The following is an 18,866-nucleotide window of genomic DNA, read 5'->3' as shown; positions in this document are numbered from 1 at the left end:
AAACAAAAATATGAGTTAGGTTTTGAGATGATAAGTTCAGTTTACCTTCAACTCAATCTCAATTTCACTTAAGGTTCTTAATATAATTGAAAGACTATGAAGTTTCTTCTGAATCATCAAAATTAAGTTATATAATTACCAGCTGTATACTTTACATAGGCATATGTATATTTTTTATGCTATAGGTTATGCAAAATGTTAATATATATGTGGTGTTATCATAAAAGATCAATCTAGTCACTATTAGTGAATTTAACTTTCCTTCTTTCCTCTAATGTTTATCTCAAGAAAAATTTTCTTCACCCAGGCCCACTCTTAAGATGGAAGGAAAAAAAAGATCTAAAGAAATATGAGGGCTGGGCTTTTTCCTCTTTCAGGACTGAAGACAAAGTTTGAGGGAAGGGGAAAGATCATTAGATTAGACGGTCAAAAGTCTCTGAAGCAAAAAGGAGAGCAAAAGACAAACTTTCCATCATAAAAACCCAGAGAAGAAACAAGAGACTTGAGATAAGTTATCTTCCAGTGTTGACCCCTCTACTGACTGGAGACATATCACCACAGAGCAGGTAGGGACCCTTACAAGCCATAAGAAAAAGAATTTCATCAGGAATTTGAACATGTTGAGTAGAGTTGGAAACTTGAAGAAAGTTGCCCCCACCAAGATGGGACTGAGCAGATACAGTGGAGAATCTCTCTATGAACCCAGAGCAATGGACTCCTCACTGCTCTTACAAATACATACCATGCACAGTGTTTCTTTATGAGACCAAATCTACAATAACCAAAGAAAACAATACCATTTTTTAAGTTTACTTATTTTGAGAGAGAGAGAGAGAGAGAGCACACAAATGGGAGAGGAACAAAGAAAGAGAATCTCAAGCAGGCCCCACACTGTCAGCGCAGCGCCTGATGTGGGGCTCAAACTCATGAACTGTGAGATCATGACCTGAGCTGAAATCCAGAGTCAGACACTTAACCTACTGAACCACCCAGGTGCCCCAAGAAAACTGTATTATTAGTCTCCACTGCCTGCTGGCTCATTTTCTAAGAGAGACAAGAACAACATAAACTTCCAAGATGCAAAGTATTTCAATTTATAAATATGTTGGTTTGTATAAATATGTAAATAATGTACAAATTAGTAGATAAGTATGTAAATTATAATGAGGTACACTTCAAAATAAAGAAGACATATAAAACTACAACTTGAGGGATTGAAGCACCTTCATGGATATTCAACATAATAGGAGAAAGGAAATAGACAACTAAACCAAGTCTTCTTTCCCCCACAGCATAGGTCCCTGAAGAGACAATTGACATCTTAGAAATTCATTTGTATAGAAATCAAAAGCTTCTGAATTGTCTCCCAGTTGACTGATATCTTGGGTCTGGATATCATGTCTTCATGCATTTTCACTAGCAATTGAGACAAAATCATTGACTTTATCATTAATTTTCTTCGGAGAGAAGTATTCACCACCTACTAAAAGCAATCATTTTCTGCAGTGATTATTCAAACATAATATTCAGTATATCCTACTAATAAAATCACTCTGAACTTACAACTGTCATAACAATTGTTAGTGGAATATTGAAGTCCTTGCTCACTGACAGAAATAACAAAAATAAACTTTTTATGTTTGCTTGTAAATGACCATAAAATGACCATGAAGATATTACATAAAGTCTTTGTGTTAAAGATTATTGAAATAATCTCAACTATTAAATCTGAATTCTCCTACTTTTTTTATTTTCCTCTTAAAGAATCATAATTATTTATTCCTGCATTAGCTTGAAATATTAATAAGTATCTTGATAACACAGTGTCCAGTATATAGTAAATAAAGGAAGAAATATATCAGCTGTGAATATCCAAAGAAGAGTAGGTAGGTTTACAATACCTATAAAATTATTTGGGGTGAAACAAATTAAGAATAGTCATTTAAAACAATCTTTTCATGACGCCTATCAACAATCTCAATTGTATATTCCCCTCCAATCATCTATCTTCATCGCATTATTTTTACAAACTCTTACTCTCCTTGGTGGGTTAATACTTTTTCCTATTACTGTGATCAGAGGAAACAGATTCCCCTATCACTCCACTGAGTCAATCAGTGTCTCATGGAGGCTAAATGCCCATGTTTACCCTCTGAATATTACCAATATAGTATTATAGATGACACCAGAAGAACTGGTTTGAAGAATTCTGTAACACATTGGAAAAAACCATCACGAGTAGGGCAGCAGACTTGTCGACAGAAAGCAAAATGTACCAAGTAGCAAAAGGTAGAAATTCAATATTCATAGAAAATTCTGCTTCAGGATCCAAAGGACAGCAGAAAGAATGCCAGAAAGTAAAAAGGCACAGATGGAGATTTTTACAGCAGAACTGTGGGAGGCAGGAATTCTTAAGTGAGGAAGTCACTGGAGCATTTTTTCAAACTGATGTCTGTGTACATCGTGTAGAGCCCATAACAGCGTGTGGTGACCTTTCTGAGATTGGGATGCATTAACCATACACTAGGCAGTGTAGCATGGAGGTCAAGCTCCTTGATTCTGAACTCAGATCGCTTACAAATTCCAGTTTACTACATTTTTAGCTCAGTGACTTTTGGGCAAGTTTTTCAACCCCTCTGGTCCTCAGTTTCCTCCTCCGTAAAGTGTTAATAATACCTTACAGGCATATTCTGAAGCTTAAATTATATGATAAAGGTAAAGTAGTTAACACAATAAAAGCTATTGCTATTATTACTGTCATTAATATTAGAGAATCAGTCGCATTTTAAGCATGACATCCAAAGGATTGATGTAGAATGTGTGTGTGTGCGTGTGTGTGTGTGTGTGTGTGTGTGTAAAATCCTCAACAGGAGATAATTTTGGTTTATATTTTCTTTAACTATCACTGTCTTTTTTTAATGTTGGATTTTTATCTACATCAAACTTCCATAAATGTAACAAAAACCATCAAAAACTAAAATGTCAATTTTCCTTTTAATCCATCATCTCTATTTCTCTAAAATTATCTGGCATTCTTTGGGTATTTATAGCTGAAAGATTTCTCCCCAGCTCGGTAAGTCACCAAAAATGCCTTTGATTAGTTGCTTGGGGTTTTTGTAATGGCCCAGTTTTTCTATGACTATTTCTCTAATTGATCTCATCATGAGTCCAGAGTTTGTCCAGTCACTGACCCAATGAACACCTTCCTAGATCGTTTTGCTTGTTTGAAGCAGGTTTAAGTGGCTATGCCTTCCTCATTAAATAGGTTTGACAAAAAAGCAGGCTCCAAATCTGCCATCATCTGGCATTTTCACTGAGGCTATAACACTGTCTCTTCTTATATTTATGACTTACTTTTACATAGCACCTCCTCTTAGACTTCTCACTGCAAATTTGGATGCTTTGTGGGCTAGAAGAGATCCATTATTACTATTAAATCAATAAATTATCATTTTGATAATACATAGTTATTTTTGCCTACCATGATGACTAAATAAATTCTTCATATTTTTATCATCCACACTTAGAGTTTGTTTCTTTATTTCTTTTTATTTTAAATGTTTATTTTTATTTTTGAGAGAAAGCACGTGTGCAAGCAGGGGAGGGGCAGAGAGAGAAGGAGACACAGAATCCAAAGCAGGCTCCACACTCTGAACTGTCAGCACAGAGCCCGACGATGGGCTCAAAATCACAAACTGCAAGATCATGACCTGAGCCATACCTGGATACTTAACTGACTGAGCCACCCAGGTGCCCCTGTTTCCTGTTTCTTTTATTTCTATAACATAATGTTGAATAATGTTTATATTTATACTTAATGGTAAAATAATGGTATATGTCTTTCATCCTTTTTGCCTAAAAAATTGGCTAACTTCACTACTTCATTCATTCATGTCATACAAAAACCATTTATTGAAGGCCTCCTAAATGCTGGGAATTTAGTTACATGCTCTTTTTATTTTACAGGGAGTAAATTTTAATGCAAATACTTAGAAATTTAGATAAATTTTAGAAACTAAAGGCTTTCATTGAGTTATATATCATGAACTATTATTCTCAGACATGTTGTTCAAAAACTTTTAGTCTGAAAAGACATTCCATAGAATATTATACTAATTGTCTTTATTTAAATGTCACATACTGAGCAAGCAGCAAACATGCTGGAGAAGTAGGATCCATACTTCCCAGCGTCTCTCAAAGAAAGAAGCGTTTTGGAAGTCCTTTGAAGCCAAAGGACTTTGTACCCCAAGAGTCTGGGAGGAAAAGAGACTGAGTCTACCAGGGAGAAACTGGGACAACCTGATGGACCATAGGTGGATGATTGCGAACTGGGGGAGATAAAATGGGCCACGTAGGCACAGAAGGGAGGATCCCCTTCTGCAGAGAGACGAATGGAGGAGAGAGCAGCTGGGGAAGCATAGGAGGATTATCTGGACAAGAGAAAAACCTCCAACTGGGACAAAGAAGGATCCCATCTCTAACTGCAGGGCTTTCTTTGGACTGGGGCTGGCTGCCCTGTTCTCACACCTGGGGAGTGGGGAGCCACCTCTGGGTTCAGTGGTAGGTCAGGGGCGCAATCTGCAGCAGGAGAAACTGGTCCCCTCCCCCAAAGGGCTGTAGCACAGGACATAACGAGCCAGGACCACACATCGGGCAGCATGGAGAGGTGCTTCCCCAGTACCGGGGCGCACAGAGCGGGAGTTTAATTCCCAGCCAAGTGCCAGGGCACAGGAGTCTTGTCTGAGCCCGTGGCACAGTGAGGATGGCTTCAAAGGAGTGATCTGGGACACCACGTTGTGAAGAAGCGACTGGGGGTCGCCATTTTTCTCCCCACCACCACCACCACCAAGGAGGGGCTCACAGTCGAGTCGGGACCAGCCTACACCAAACCACGCCCCTCTGCTCCTGGTAACTGTGTGTCTACTGGAGCAGGATAGACGCTGTGGAACCAGATGGCCCCTCCTCCAGACCAGCACTGCTGCATTGTCTGGATTAATTCTAGGACCATTCTTGATATATAGATATATTCTCCCTTCCATTTCTCCTTCTTATCTCTTCCCTCCTCTAAGCTGGTTACTCTGGTTATTGGTTTGTTTAAACAGACATATTTAATCCATTCTCTTGATACATGTTCTACACGTTCTTTTTTACTTTCCTTTCTCTCTCTCTCTCTCTCTCTGGAATAATCAAGCCATATAATTTAGCTGTCTGGGTAACTGTATCTTTTGTTTCTTTTTCCCCCCGACTCTTTCCTTATTTTCCTTTCTCTCTCTCTGGATTAAGTCTTTCAGTCTCTCTGCCTAATCAATGCTTATTTTTTCTCCCCCCACCCCCACCCCTGTCATTTCTCTCTTTGTATGTGCTCTTTCACTGGCACCGCCTCCACCCTGTCCTTTACTTGTAGGTGGTGTTTCTGGTTTTTTGCTTTTGAATTGTTTTACTTTTTACTTTTTTAATTTTTGTTTGTTTTATTTGTGTGTTTTTGTTTCCTGTTTGTCTGTTTGTTTTCCTTTCCAAGGCTACTTCAGGGAACAAGTCAAAGCACACTTGGTCGAGGGTCCAAAACATCACTATGAGTAGGGAAATAAAATAACCAAAGTCACAACAACAGATAGCAAGTAAACACTCTCCAAAAAACACCCCCTGAAGGGCCAGGCCCTGAAAAGTGTATGACCCCCCTTTAATATAGGAGTGCTCGCAGGTGCAGAGCACATAACAAGCTTTTAAAACTTATAAGGAACAGAAAACTAGCCAAAATGATGAAATGGAAGAATTCTCCTCAAAAGAATTCCAGGAAGAAGTGACAGCTAAAGAATTGATCAAAACAGATGTAAGCAACATAACTGAACAAGAATTTAGAATAATAGTCATAAAATTAATTGCTGGGCTTGAAAAAAGCATAGAAGACACAGAGAATCTATTGCTGCAGAGATCAAGTGACTAAAAAATAGTCATGATGAATTAAAAAATGCTATAAATGAGGTGCAAAATAAAATGGAGGCAGCCACAGCGTGGATTGAAGATGCAGAGGGGAGAACAGGTGAATATAGAAGATAAAATTATGGAAAAAGAGGAAGCTGAGAAAAAGAGAGATAAAAAAAATCCATGATCAGGAGGGGAGAATTAGAGAACTAAGTGATTTGATCAAACAGAACATTCTCCACATCATAGGAATTCCAGAAGAAGGAGAGAAAGGGGCTTAAAGTGTACTTGAACAAATCATAGCTGAGAACTTGCCCAATCTGGGGAAGCAAACAGATGTTGAAATCCAAGAGGCACAGAGAACTCCCTTCAGATGTAACTTTAATCGATCTTCTGCACAACATATCATAGTGAAACTGGCAAAATACAAGGATAAAGAGAGAATTCTGAAAGCAGCTAGGGATAAACGGGACTTAACATGCAAAAGTAGATACATAAGTGTAGTAGCAGACCTATCTACTGAAACTTGGCAGGCCAGAAACGAATGGCAGGAAATCTTCAATGTGATGAACAGAAAAAAATATGCAACCGAGAACCCTTTATCCAGCAAGTCTGTCATTTAGAATAGAAGGAGAGATAAAGGTTTTTCCAAACAAACAAAAACTGAAGGAATTCATCATCACTAAGCCAGCCCTACAAGAGATCCTAAGGGGGACTCTGTGAGTGAAATGTTGCAAGGACCACAAAGTACCAGAGATACCACTACAAGCATGAAACCTACAGATACCACAATGACTCTAAACCCATATCTTTCAACAATAACACTGAATGTAAATGGACTATATGCTACAATCAAAAGACATAGGGTATCATAATGGATAAAAAAAAAAGACTCATCTATTTGCTGTCTACAAGAGACTCATTTAGACCTGAGGACACCTTCAGATGGAAAGTGAGAGGATGGAGAACCATCTATCATGCCATTGGAAGTCAAAAGAAAGCTGGAGTAGCCATATTTATATCAGAGAAACTGGACTTTAAACTAAAGGCTGTAACAAGAGATGAAGAAGGACATCTTATAATAATTACAGGGTCTATCCATCAGGAAGAGCTAACAATAATAAATGTCTATGCAGCGAATTCAGAAGTACCCAAATATATAAAACAATTAATCACAAACATAAGCAATCTTATTGATAAGAATGTGGTGATAGCAGGGAACTTTAATACTCCACTTACAACAATGGACAGAATCAATAAAGGAACAAGAGCCCTGAATGATACATTGGACCAGATGGACTTGACAGATATATTTAGAACTCTACATCCCAAAGCAGCAGAATATACCTTCTTCTCAAGTCCACATGGAATATTCTCCAAGATAGATCACATACTGGGTCACACAACAGCCCTTACTAAATATAAAAGAATGGAGATCACACCATGCACACTTTCAGATCACAATGCTATGAAATTTGAAATCAACCACAGGAAAAAGTCTGGAAACCTCCAAAAGCATGTTCCTTAACATCCTTCTAAAGAACAAATGCATAAACCAGGCAATTAGAAAAGAAATTTAAAACTATATGGAAACAAATGAAAATGAAAATACAACAATCCAAACCTTTTGTGTTGCAGCAAAGGCAGTCCTAAGAGGAAAATACATTGCAATTCAGGCCTATCTCAAGAAACAAGAAAAATCCCAAATACAAAATCTAACAGCACACCTAAAGGAACTAGAAGCAGAACAGCAAAGACACCCCAAACCCAGCAGAAGAAAAGAAATAATAAAGATCAGAGAAGAAATAATATACAATCCAGAAAAAAAAAACAAAACAGTAGAGCAGATCAATGAAACCAAAGGTTTTTTTTTTTTTTTTTTTTTTTAAATAAACAAAATTGATAAACTTATAGCCAGGCTTCTCAAAAAGAAAAGAAAGAGGACCCAAATAGATAAACATCATGCATGAAAATGGATTTATTACAACCAATCCCTCAGAAATACAAGCAACTATCAGGGAATACTAGGAAACATTATATGCTAACAAACTGGACAACATGGAAGAAATGGACAAATTCCTAAATACCCACACACTACCAAAACTCAAACAGGAAGAAATAGAAAATTTGAACAGACCCATAACTAGTGAAGAAATTGAATCAGTTATTAAAAATCTCCCTACAAATAAGAGTCCTTGACCAGATGGCTTCCCTGGGAAATTCTACCAGACATTTAAAGCAGAGTTAATACCTATCCTTCTCAAGTTGTCCCAAAAAATACAAATGGAAGGAAAACTTCCAGACTCATTCTATGAAGCCAGCATTACTTTGATTCCCAAACCGGACAGAGATCCAGCAAAAAAAGACAACTACAGGCCAATATCCCTGATGAATATGGATGCAAAAATTCTCAACAAGATACTAGCAAATCTAATTCAACAGCACATAAAAAAAAATTATTCACCATGATCAAGTAGGATTCATTCCTGGGCCACAGGGCTGGTTCAATATTCGCAAATCATCAACGTGATACATCACATTAATAAAAGAAAAGATAAGAATCATATGATCCTGTCAATAGATGCAGAAAAAGCATTTGACAAAATACAGCATCCTTTCTTAATAAAAATCCTCGAGAAAGCCGGGATAGAAGGAACGTACATAAACATCATAAAAGCCATTTAGGAAAAGCCCACAGCTGATCTCATCCTCAATGGGGAAAAACTGAGAGCTTTCCCCCTGAGATCAGGAACATGACAGGGATGTCCACTCTTACCACTGTTGTTTAACATAGTTTTGGAATTTTTAGCATCAGCAATCAGACAACAAAATGAAATAAAAGGCATCAAAATTAGCAAAGATGAAGTCAAACTTTCACTTTTTGCAGATGACATGATACACTACATGGAAAACCCAACAGATTCCACCAAAAGTCTGCTAGAACTGATACATGAATTCAGCAAAGTCGCAAGGTATAAAATCAATGTACAGAAATTAGTTGCATTTTTATACACCAATAATGAAGTAACAGAAAGAGAAATAAAGAAAGTGATCCCATTCATAATTGCACCAAGAACCATAAAATACCTAGGAATAACCAAAAATGTAAAAGATCTGTATGTTGAAAACTGTAGAAAGTTTATGAAGGAAATTGAAGAAGACACAAACAAATGGAAAAACATTCCATTCTCATGGGTTGGAAGAATAAACATTGTTAAAATGTCAATACTACCCAAAGCAATCTGCCACACTCAATGCAATTCCAATCAAGATTGCATCAGCATTCTTCTCAAAGTTAAAACAAACAATCCTAAAATTTGTATGGAACCACAAAAGACACCAAACAGCCAAAGTAATATTGAAGAAGAAGACCAAAGTGGGGGGCATTACAATCCCAGACTTTAGCCTCTGCTATAAAGCTGTAATCATCAATAAAGTATGGTATTGGCACAAAAACAGATACATGGACCAATGCAATAGAATAGAGACCCCAGAATTGGACCAGAATATATGGCCAACTAATCTTTGACAAAGCAGGAATATCCAAAGGAAAAAAAAGACAGTCTCTTTAACAAATGGGGCTGGGAGAACTGGACAGCAACATGCAAAAGAATGAAACTAGACCACTTTCTTACACCATACACAATAAACTCAAAATGGATGAAGGACCTGAATGTGAGACAGGAAACCATCACAACCCTAGAGGAGAAAAGCAGGAAAAAACCTCTCTGACCTCAGCTGCAGCAATTTCTTACTTGACACATCTCCAAAGGCAAGGGAATCAAAAGCAAAAATGAACCTCATCAAGATAAAAAGCTTCTGTACTGCAAAGGAAACAATCAACAAAACTAAAAGGCAACCAATGGAATGGGAAAAGATATTTGCAAACGACATCAGACAAAGGGATAGTATCCAAAATCTATAAAGAACTCACCAAACTCCACACCGGAAAAACAAATAGTCCAGTTAAGAAATGGGCAGAAGACATGAATAGATACTTTTCCAAAGAATACATCCAGATGGCCAACAGACACATGAAGAAATGCTCAATGTCACTCATGATCAGGGGAATACAAATCAAAACCACACTGAGATATCACCTCACGCCAGTCAGAGTGGCTAAAATGAACAAATCAGGAGACTGTAGATGCTGGCAAGGATGTGGCAAAATGGGAACCCTCTTGCACTGTTGGTGGGAATGCAAACTGGTTCAGCCACTCTGGAAAACAATGTGGAGGTTCTTCAAAAAATTAAAAATAGAACTACCCTATGACCCAGCAATATCACTGCTAGGAATTTATCCAAGGGATACAGGAGTGCTGATGCATAGGGGCACGTGTACCCCAATGTTTATAGCAGCACTTTCAACAACAGCCAAATTATGGAAAGAGCCTAAATGTTCATCAACTGATGAATGGATAAATAACATGTGATTTATATATATAATGGAATACTACTTAGCAGTGAGAAGGAGTGAAATCTGACCATTTGCAGCAATGTGGATGGAACTGGAGGGTATTATGCTAAGAGAAATAAGTCAGGCAGAGAAAGACAGATACCATATGTTTTCACTCATATGTGGATCTTGAGAAACTTAACAGAAGACCATGGGGGAGGGGAAGGGGAAAAAACAAGTTACAGAGAGGGAGGGAGGCAAACCATAAGAGACTCTTAAGTACTGAGAACAAACCGAGGGTTGACGGAGGGTGAGGGAGAGGGGAAAGTGGGTGATGGGCATTGAGGAGGACACTTGCTGGAATGAGCACTGGGTGTTGTATGGAAACCAATTTGACAATAAATTACATTTTTTTTTAAAAAGGGAGAATAGCAAACAGAAAAAAAAATAAATCAATAAATAAATATCACATACCTTCATTGTAATATTCACAGTCAAGTGCTAAAAAATAAAAGAATAAATATTAAACTGTATAAGAATCTGACCACTTATCTGAATGTATGCAAAATATGGTTATATGTTTATCAGTGACCAATTGAAAGAACACAGAAGGATATCATTATTTGGGAACTTCCTCTAAGCAAAGAGAATTCTTTAAGAGTGATGTGTTGTCATTAATTAGATTTTATAAGATTATTTTATAGGTAGGCAAATATATCTGCCTATTTAGAAATGTCAACTGAAAGTGTTAAAATCTTAAGCATTCTTTTGATGACTTAACTATCTACACAAGTAAATGAAAAGTTTAAAAATGTGAATCTGAAAGCAAATTCAAATGCCTTTTTAAAAAAAAAAATACATTTCTGATAATCAGAAAGTGAAATTTCACAGCCATAAGGGGGATGCAGTCATAAACGATTTGAGGATGGTGTATAATTTATAGTTCAAACGTTAAAGTGACAATAGTCAGACACAGAAGGGAAAATTTGACCTCAATTGTTATTTTTATAAATCCTTTATAGATATACTACAATTTATCTGCACTGTCAAAGGAATATAAAACTTAGTTGTCTTAAAGAAATCCTATTTCTATGCATTCCATGGTATTTGTTCTATGATAAGATGGTTAATCTCTTTATGAGATTCTCACCTGATGCTGATGTTCTAAGTAGGGTACTCACAACAAATAGTGGATGACCTCCAGTGAACAGATACCCCTTCCTGACAACATTTGTATGCATATGCTGCTACGCTTGTGCATAAACATTCACAGTCCCCACCGAGATTACAGTTACACGTGTCTTCATGGCAATTTTTGGCAAAAGAAGTGACATCAATCTGCAAATGGAATGGAAAATGAGTTAATTTCAATAAGTACTGACAATAACTGATTAAAATTCAACCTTCTAAAAGAAAACTAACTGGTCGGTTCAAAATTTGGCATTATCAGCCTAATACTGCCACCTAGAGTTCTCAATATCTCAAAACTTTTTATGGACCAAAGGAGAAAGGGATTTATTAGGTAAATGTAGGATCAAAAAGCTAGCAAAACAGTTAATAGGGTTAACAAAAAATAGAATTTCAGCACCTGCAATATAGTAACATTTTGATATTTTGTAGAAGCTCGCTGTTTCATTATTGGCATGTTCTCATAGTATTAAAAGAATGTTCTATTACCAATTGCACTTTTACTGATTTTTATGAATACTTGATTTTTTTTTAACTTTATTGGGGTCGAAAATTATTATGTTGGGAAGGCATTTAGAAATTTAAATTTCTGGGGTGCCTGAGTCAGTTAAGCATCTGACTCTTGATCTCAGCTCAGGGCATGGTCTCACAGTTCGTGAGTTCGAGCCCCACATTGGCTGTCCACTGATGGCATGGAGCCTGCCTGGGATTCTGTCTCTTCTTCTCTCTGCTTGTGTGTGCATACACATGCATGCACACGCTCGCTCTCTCGCTCTCTCAAAATAAATAAACTTAAAAAAAAGAAATTTAAATTTCTGAATAAATCACACTCCATCTTGGTATGCTTTTAAGACCATTTTAAAATGTGCCACCACTAATACTTTTAAACTATACATTGGATTGAGGAGAAGAACACCCATGAAATGAAGCAATGCGCTGAAGAAAAACATTTATGGCTTTGATGTATCATTTCTGACTTTGAGGATATATGTCAAAATGTTCGGTAAACTAGAACAGAGTACTACAAATATTATGTATAAATGTATGCTGTTACATAAGACGGATTGAGAAGGAAAGTAAATCAACTGGATGCATCTCTTCTACAGAAAATCAAACTACCAAATCTGTCTTCTTAACAATGGTTAGTTAGTACACCTGAGGAGCCAATAGTTAGCTAACTTGCTTGTCCCATTCATCTCAAATAGCATAGATATGGCAGTACCCGTTTAAATGTAAAAGTTTAGTAAAGTATTCAGTTACCACATTGCGACACGGAGCAAAAACATCGCTGTACAAAATGGAGCATTCTTTCTTGGCATAAGGAAATTTGTTTTGATGTGCCTCACAGGGTTTAAATAACTCACTTGGGGTTTCACACTGTTGAAGAAAAAAAAGGGAGAAGAGAAAGTTTCCCGGGGGGACTTCTGAAGCCGAAACCAGAGTGAACCATTCTGACTCCATCCACTACAATCACATCTACTGTATTCTCATTCTTTTAGACAGGTTTTACCTAAAGCATCTGTAGTCAGCCAACTCAATGTTAATAGTGTATATATTTTTTTTAACAACTAAGCATACTGTTAAAATTATGGCGATATTACAGAGAGAGTAAACAGTTTTTGAATTTGTTTCAAATGTGGTCATTAAAAAACTGCGTGAGCAAATGATTCTCTTTCTTTTTCCAGTTTCAGCTCTTTCATTTCTGTCACAGCCGTTCTCTGAGAAATTGTATAGGCACAAGTGTCTACAGGCTCACCTCCCATAGACTCAGAAATGTGGTCTCTGCCTCTTCTAATCCACCTCCCTGAAACCACCTTGGAAATGTCATCAATTGTCTCTTCATGAGAGTTGCCTAAATATAAAGGCCATGTTTTGGTGTTCATTTCACTTAACCTTTTGCTACCTCTGACTCTGTATATTACTTCACCCTTTTTAAACATCTCTCCTCATTTGTTCCTTGTGACACCATTTTCTTCTGGGTTTCCTCCTAATTCATTGGCTGCTACCCCCCATTCTTCTACCCCTTCCGTCTATACAAAGCTTGATCCTCAAACCTGGTTTTCCCCACTCTATATACACTTTTCATGGCTTCAACAACCCGTATACTCTAGTAAGTGCCAAATCTGTATTTCCACCCAAATCTCTTTCTTGAATCTCAAAACTGGAAATCTCCACATAAATTTCTCTATTGCTTCTCTTTAGTGCATCCTAACCTATACTTACCTTTGCACCTCTGTCCTGTACCCACTGTTCTCCACCATCTACTCTCCTCAGTGAAGAGTGCCAGCATCCACCCACTAAGCCAGCAAGATAGGAGACTTCCTTGAATCCTCCAGATTCATCATTCCTAAATACAATCTTTCAGCAGATGCTAATGATTTTAATCTTTAATGCCTCACAGGTTTGTGTCGTTTTCTAAATCTTCTCTGACTTAACACAACTAGCTGGATTAAAGAACCTCCCAACTAGTTTTAGGTAGATCCTAGGACTATCTTGCCACTCTATACTCTGCATCCTAGCCATTGCCTACTTCAGACCCTCCAGAACTGCCATATACAACCTCTTGAAATCCGATTAGGCACCAGTGTTCCTGACACCTTTTAACGGGCTGCTCTCTCCTTTCCAGCTATGCTGTTACCCATCACCTTCTCTTTTGTAGCTACCATAAGGCTTGCAGGATTCAGCCCAATGACACCTTCTTCAGGAACTTTCCTTTGACCATAATGAAGTCCAAGCCATTCACCTCTATCAAAGCACCTACCTGTCTCATATATTCATTGTTAATTTTTCTACCTCAACTACCAAACTAGACTCGAAATTTCTAATGACAGAGGCTTTGTTTTAATCATTTTATGGGTTCAAAGAATCTGGAAAATATGAAGTGCTAAATAGAACTTACCAAATGAAAAAACTTTTTCTTAATTTTTATTTTTGGATTAGGTATGAATAAGAATATACATTATAGTGAGTCTAAAATTCTTTGATCCAAATATTTAGGTATTATTATAAATTGTTTATACCTTAATTCATTTTGAAAGAACAAATGTAAGGTATTTCCTCCAAAAACTTCTAAATGCCACAAGATATATGAGAGCCATAATAAAAAGGATTTGGTATCTCTCCATAGAGTAGGAAGTTCATATATTAAATAAAAGGCTTGTACTTTTCAGCTTAGACCACAATGAAATATGCTGCTTAAATTTTACTGAATTAGGTGAATGTTTTATCTGAGGCCCCTCTTATGCTTTTAAGGAAATTTAGATATATTAGGTAAATTGGGTAAAGTGGTAAAGCAATTAATCAAATAGTAACCAATCAGAAAACTGTAGTCATGGATACCGCTCTTAGTTAGAAAGAAAAATAGGCTAAAAAGAGAAAGTAGAAGAAAAGAATGACACTAATTTTCAATTTGACTCTGTTTTCGGAGTTCATTCAGCATTTCTCAAAGTGTGACCCATAAGACACTATTTCCTTCAGAACTAATACATAAAAACATAGGTTCTGTGTCAATAAGTTGGAAAATCCTTCAAATTCATCCCTCCCTTGGAAGGAAATCCTTCAAAAAAGAAATATGTCTAACTTAAGACATATCTTCTTCAAGAAATCCTTCAAAAAAGAAATATGTCTAACTTAATTTATTCAAATTGCTCCCAAATGTAGTTGACCACAAATCCACTCCCTACCCATTCCCACCCCACACACAGCCATGTCTGGAGAACAAATGGTAAGAAATTCTGCCTTCATTTATCCATTGCTTTGAGTTGACAAAAGTTACATTATTAGAAATATAAATACCTTGATAAAGCATTTTGCTTTATGGAAGGAAAAGTATAAGATTAAAAGACGTGAATTTGAACGTCACCTCTGCTTCTTTCTGAGCATATATTAGTCAGGTCATTTAACTTTCCTGAGCTTCAATTTCTTCATCTATAATATAGAGGCAATGCCCTTAACATTACAAGACTGTCACAAGAATTACATGAGAAAGTAAATGTGAAAGTAAGTTGTCAGCTATGACATAAAATAGTATTATCTAAATAAATATTCCTATGAGAATAAAATGATAAATATACCAAAATATTTTTTAAGTTCTGTAATACATATATTCTACTTACCTGTCCCAATGCCCAACTATCTCCAAATACCTGGGCATTTCTCACTTCTAAGTTATTGGATGTGGTCATATCATTTGAAGTACATTTGTCGAAGTTTCCACATAATCCTGATAGTTTGTTCTAAAGTGAAAGAAAATTATCATGAAATATGAAATATTCTATATTCACTTCAACATTTAAAGGCTCAGTCACTAAAAATTTTTAAAGATTTAAAATTGACATTTTAAGAATTTCCACACATATAAATATGTTTCAAGATGATGTAATTTCATATTTACTTAATTGTATTTAAGTTACTTTAAAATTCTTATAACGTTTTACCATCCCCCAAATTTTATCTATCCACTCTTACCATTGTCTTAGCATTGATACAATAATGTAAGTAACTTGGGAAAGTATAATATAGACACTACAATATATGTGTATATGCATATGTATTTTGTATATATCCATATACATATAAATTTTAATATGAAAGTCCCACCTGATAAGCTTAAGATTTTGTAACACTGTAAATGTTGAAACAATAAAAATAATACATTGTTCATTAGATCATACTTTGAAAAGCCAAAACTTGCAAAACATAACGTCTAAAGAAAAAAGTTAACTTTAATATCCATATATCATGCCACCATGAGACACAATAAATAAAAACCACATTTTACTTCATATTTGTAAAGGTTGTTATAGGTTATGAAATGGTTATGGAAAGTGCCATATGAATTATTCACATCAACATTACTCACTGCATTTTCTCAAAAAAAATGTGAAACACTTTACTTAGAAGAGGGAGATAAATCAAAAGTACAGAAAAGAATGATCTTCCTAAAACAATGGAAATCCTGCTTAAAACATTGAAACTGAATGTTCTCTTCATGTATTGGTGAATGGAATGCAGCCCTTAGTAGATGATGAAGAAGGCTGCCCGTGTCTCCAGCAAAGATGACAATAACCTTGGGATTGCACCTGTCATGACCATTGCTTACCATGGTGCCTCAGCTCTCAGAAGCCACAATAACTATCCAAAGACAATGGCCACTTCCACCATTGGCCACCCAACAATGTGAGGCAGCAGCGAAGGGGGAGATGTAGAAGAATAATTGGTTAATTCACTTCCAAAAAGTAGGGAAGAGAGGATACATAATTAAAGTGGCAGAGGAATATGGGTGAAGAAAGCATGGCGATGGCTAAATTATTTCATCTTCATCAAAGAAATGCAAGAAGCCAGCAAACACCTAGTAACAGATTTATGGGTTTTATCTCACTTGAGGTTGAAAGAAAATGGCTTGACAATACACAATCATATCTTCAACTTACAACATATTAAAATCTTAAAACATATGTATCCTTTCCATAATTTTATAAGAATACATTGTTACTATCCCAGTTTTTCCCTAACTTGCCACAGATTAGATCCATGAGTCTCAATTTCAATTTCAGATAAACTGGATTTCTAAAAATGTATCAGTGTTTCAAAAACAACTTTAATATATGAGTTTAAAATATTTAATAGGATTGAAAATATTTAAAATAATAGACATATTTAATAATACTTATAAAGCATTTAACAGAAAACAATATTTAAAACAATTTAGAATATAAATTGCCAAAAATTCTAAACAGTGCAGATTGGATCTTCAACCATGAATGAATAAAACAAACTAGTACATCCATACAATGGAATACTACTCAACAGTATAAAGGAACAAACTATTAATTCATTTAACAGTATAGATGAATCTTAAACATGTTTTGCGAAGTCAAAGGAGCCAGACCCAACAGGTTGCATAAAGACAAAACTGTAGACATGAAAAATAGATCAACAAGAGTTAACAATAATGGGGCAAATAATGGAAGAAATTTGGGAGTTGATAGGTCTGTTCTGTATACAACTCTGGTGATAGATACACAATGCCATGCGTTTGTTAAAGCCCATAGAACTCTAGACCATAATATTTTTAAAATAAATTTCCAAAAAAACCCCCCAGAATGTGGAGGAAAAGATGGAATGCAGAATGTAATAAAATGAATCTAATTATATTGCAAACATATCATATAACCACTCCGAAAGGGATGGGAAGAAAGAAACTGACCTAAGTAACTTTGGAAAACTGTTACTCTAAGGTTAAAATTGAAAAGAACTGCACACACCGCTGTACTCCAGTTGGTACAGTTTTTCTTCATTGGGTTACAAGTTAGCAATTCTGAACATACAACTTGTTTCCTAAAGAAAATATCAATTATTTTATTTTCTTAAAACATTGAAAGGTATTTGTAATTTCATTTCTCACATTTCATTTGGATTGATCTACCAAACAGGTTGACCTACCTTCCACTGGGGTCCAACTTTGATATGTATGGTTGTCTTTTTATCCCAAAGAATAGTGATATCATTCTCTGGAAAGTATACTACTATGTAGTACCCTGCCTTCCAAAGCTGGTATGTAGGGTTATTTTCCAGAAAAAAACCTGATCGTTTCTTTAAAAAGGGAAAAGAAAGAAAAAAAAAATGAATTCCTTGTTCCCTAACCAAAATGTAAACATTAAGTTAATATCCACCAGTAAGTGTCTAGGTACTAGTATTTTTGCTTGGCCCGTCTTGTCTGAATTCCGTAGTAAAACACAAAACAAATGCATAAAACAGGAAATACATAAATTGGTAATGAGACACAAGATGATAGAGGGGCTTAACATGGATAAACGAGCGAAGGCGAGAAGATATTTCTGTGATAGAAAAGAATATAAACAAAGGCACAGACATAGAGTACATTAAGGGGATATACCTTCTGACTCAGAAATTCTTTGCTAATGATGAATAAATAAGATTGAGTACTAAAAATGTATGATGTTACTTGCAGAAATCAAAAACAAAAACACAAAGTGTGTCTATACTCTATATATAAAACATATGTACAGATAGACTTATAGACAGATATATCTATAGATAGACATATGTATCAATATATAAACAGATCTATCTATATCTATCCATCTATATTCATATCTAGAGAGAGAGAGAAAGGGGAGGTGAATTTCCATTAAGGGGACTTAGAAAGCTTTCTTGCAAGGAGTGGGATATGAATGGATCTGCAAGAAGCCCTACATAGGAAGGTACACAGAGCTGGAAATGAGAATGGAGAAGAAATCATTCTGAGCAAAAGTAATCACTTGAATAGAGACTTGGGGTAAGAAAGTTCAAGATTTGTTCAGGACTGAGGAGAGCACCAAAAGTCTAGAGCATGGAT

The 18,866-nt window shown here is 36.0% G+C and overlaps 1 protein-coding gene across 1 annotated transcript in view; it reads right to left on the bottom strand.

Moving 5' to 3' along the window:
* The window catches only part of OTOGL (otogelin like), a 146,825-nt gene that overhangs the window by 52,536 nt on the left and 75,423 nt on the right, over positions 1 to 18,866 (bottom strand). The window contains exons 27-31 of the mRNA XM_060656875.3: positions 17,951 to 18,100; positions 15,622 to 15,741; positions 12,767 to 12,883; positions 11,500 to 11,656; positions 10,793 to 10,819 (exon numbers count right to left, since the gene is read on the bottom strand). Of these exons, the coding sequence (XP_060512858.3) occupies positions 10,793 to 10,819; positions 11,500 to 11,656; positions 12,767 to 12,883; positions 15,622 to 15,741; positions 17,951 to 18,100 (571 nt within the window). The remainder of the gene's footprint in view (positions 1 to 10,792; positions 10,820 to 11,499; positions 11,657 to 12,766; positions 12,884 to 15,621; positions 15,742 to 17,950; positions 18,101 to 18,866) is intronic.

Source organism: Panthera onca, chromosome B4, assembly GCF_046562875.1.
Source record: "Panthera onca isolate mPanOnc1 chromosome B4, mPanOnc1 haplotype 2, whole genome shotgun sequence".
Classification (NCBI taxonomy): Eukaryota; Metazoa; Chordata; class Mammalia; order Carnivora; family Felidae; genus Panthera; species Panthera onca.
The sequence above is the reverse complement of the archived record's forward strand: the minus strand, read 5'-3'. Positions and strand labels throughout refer to the sequence as shown.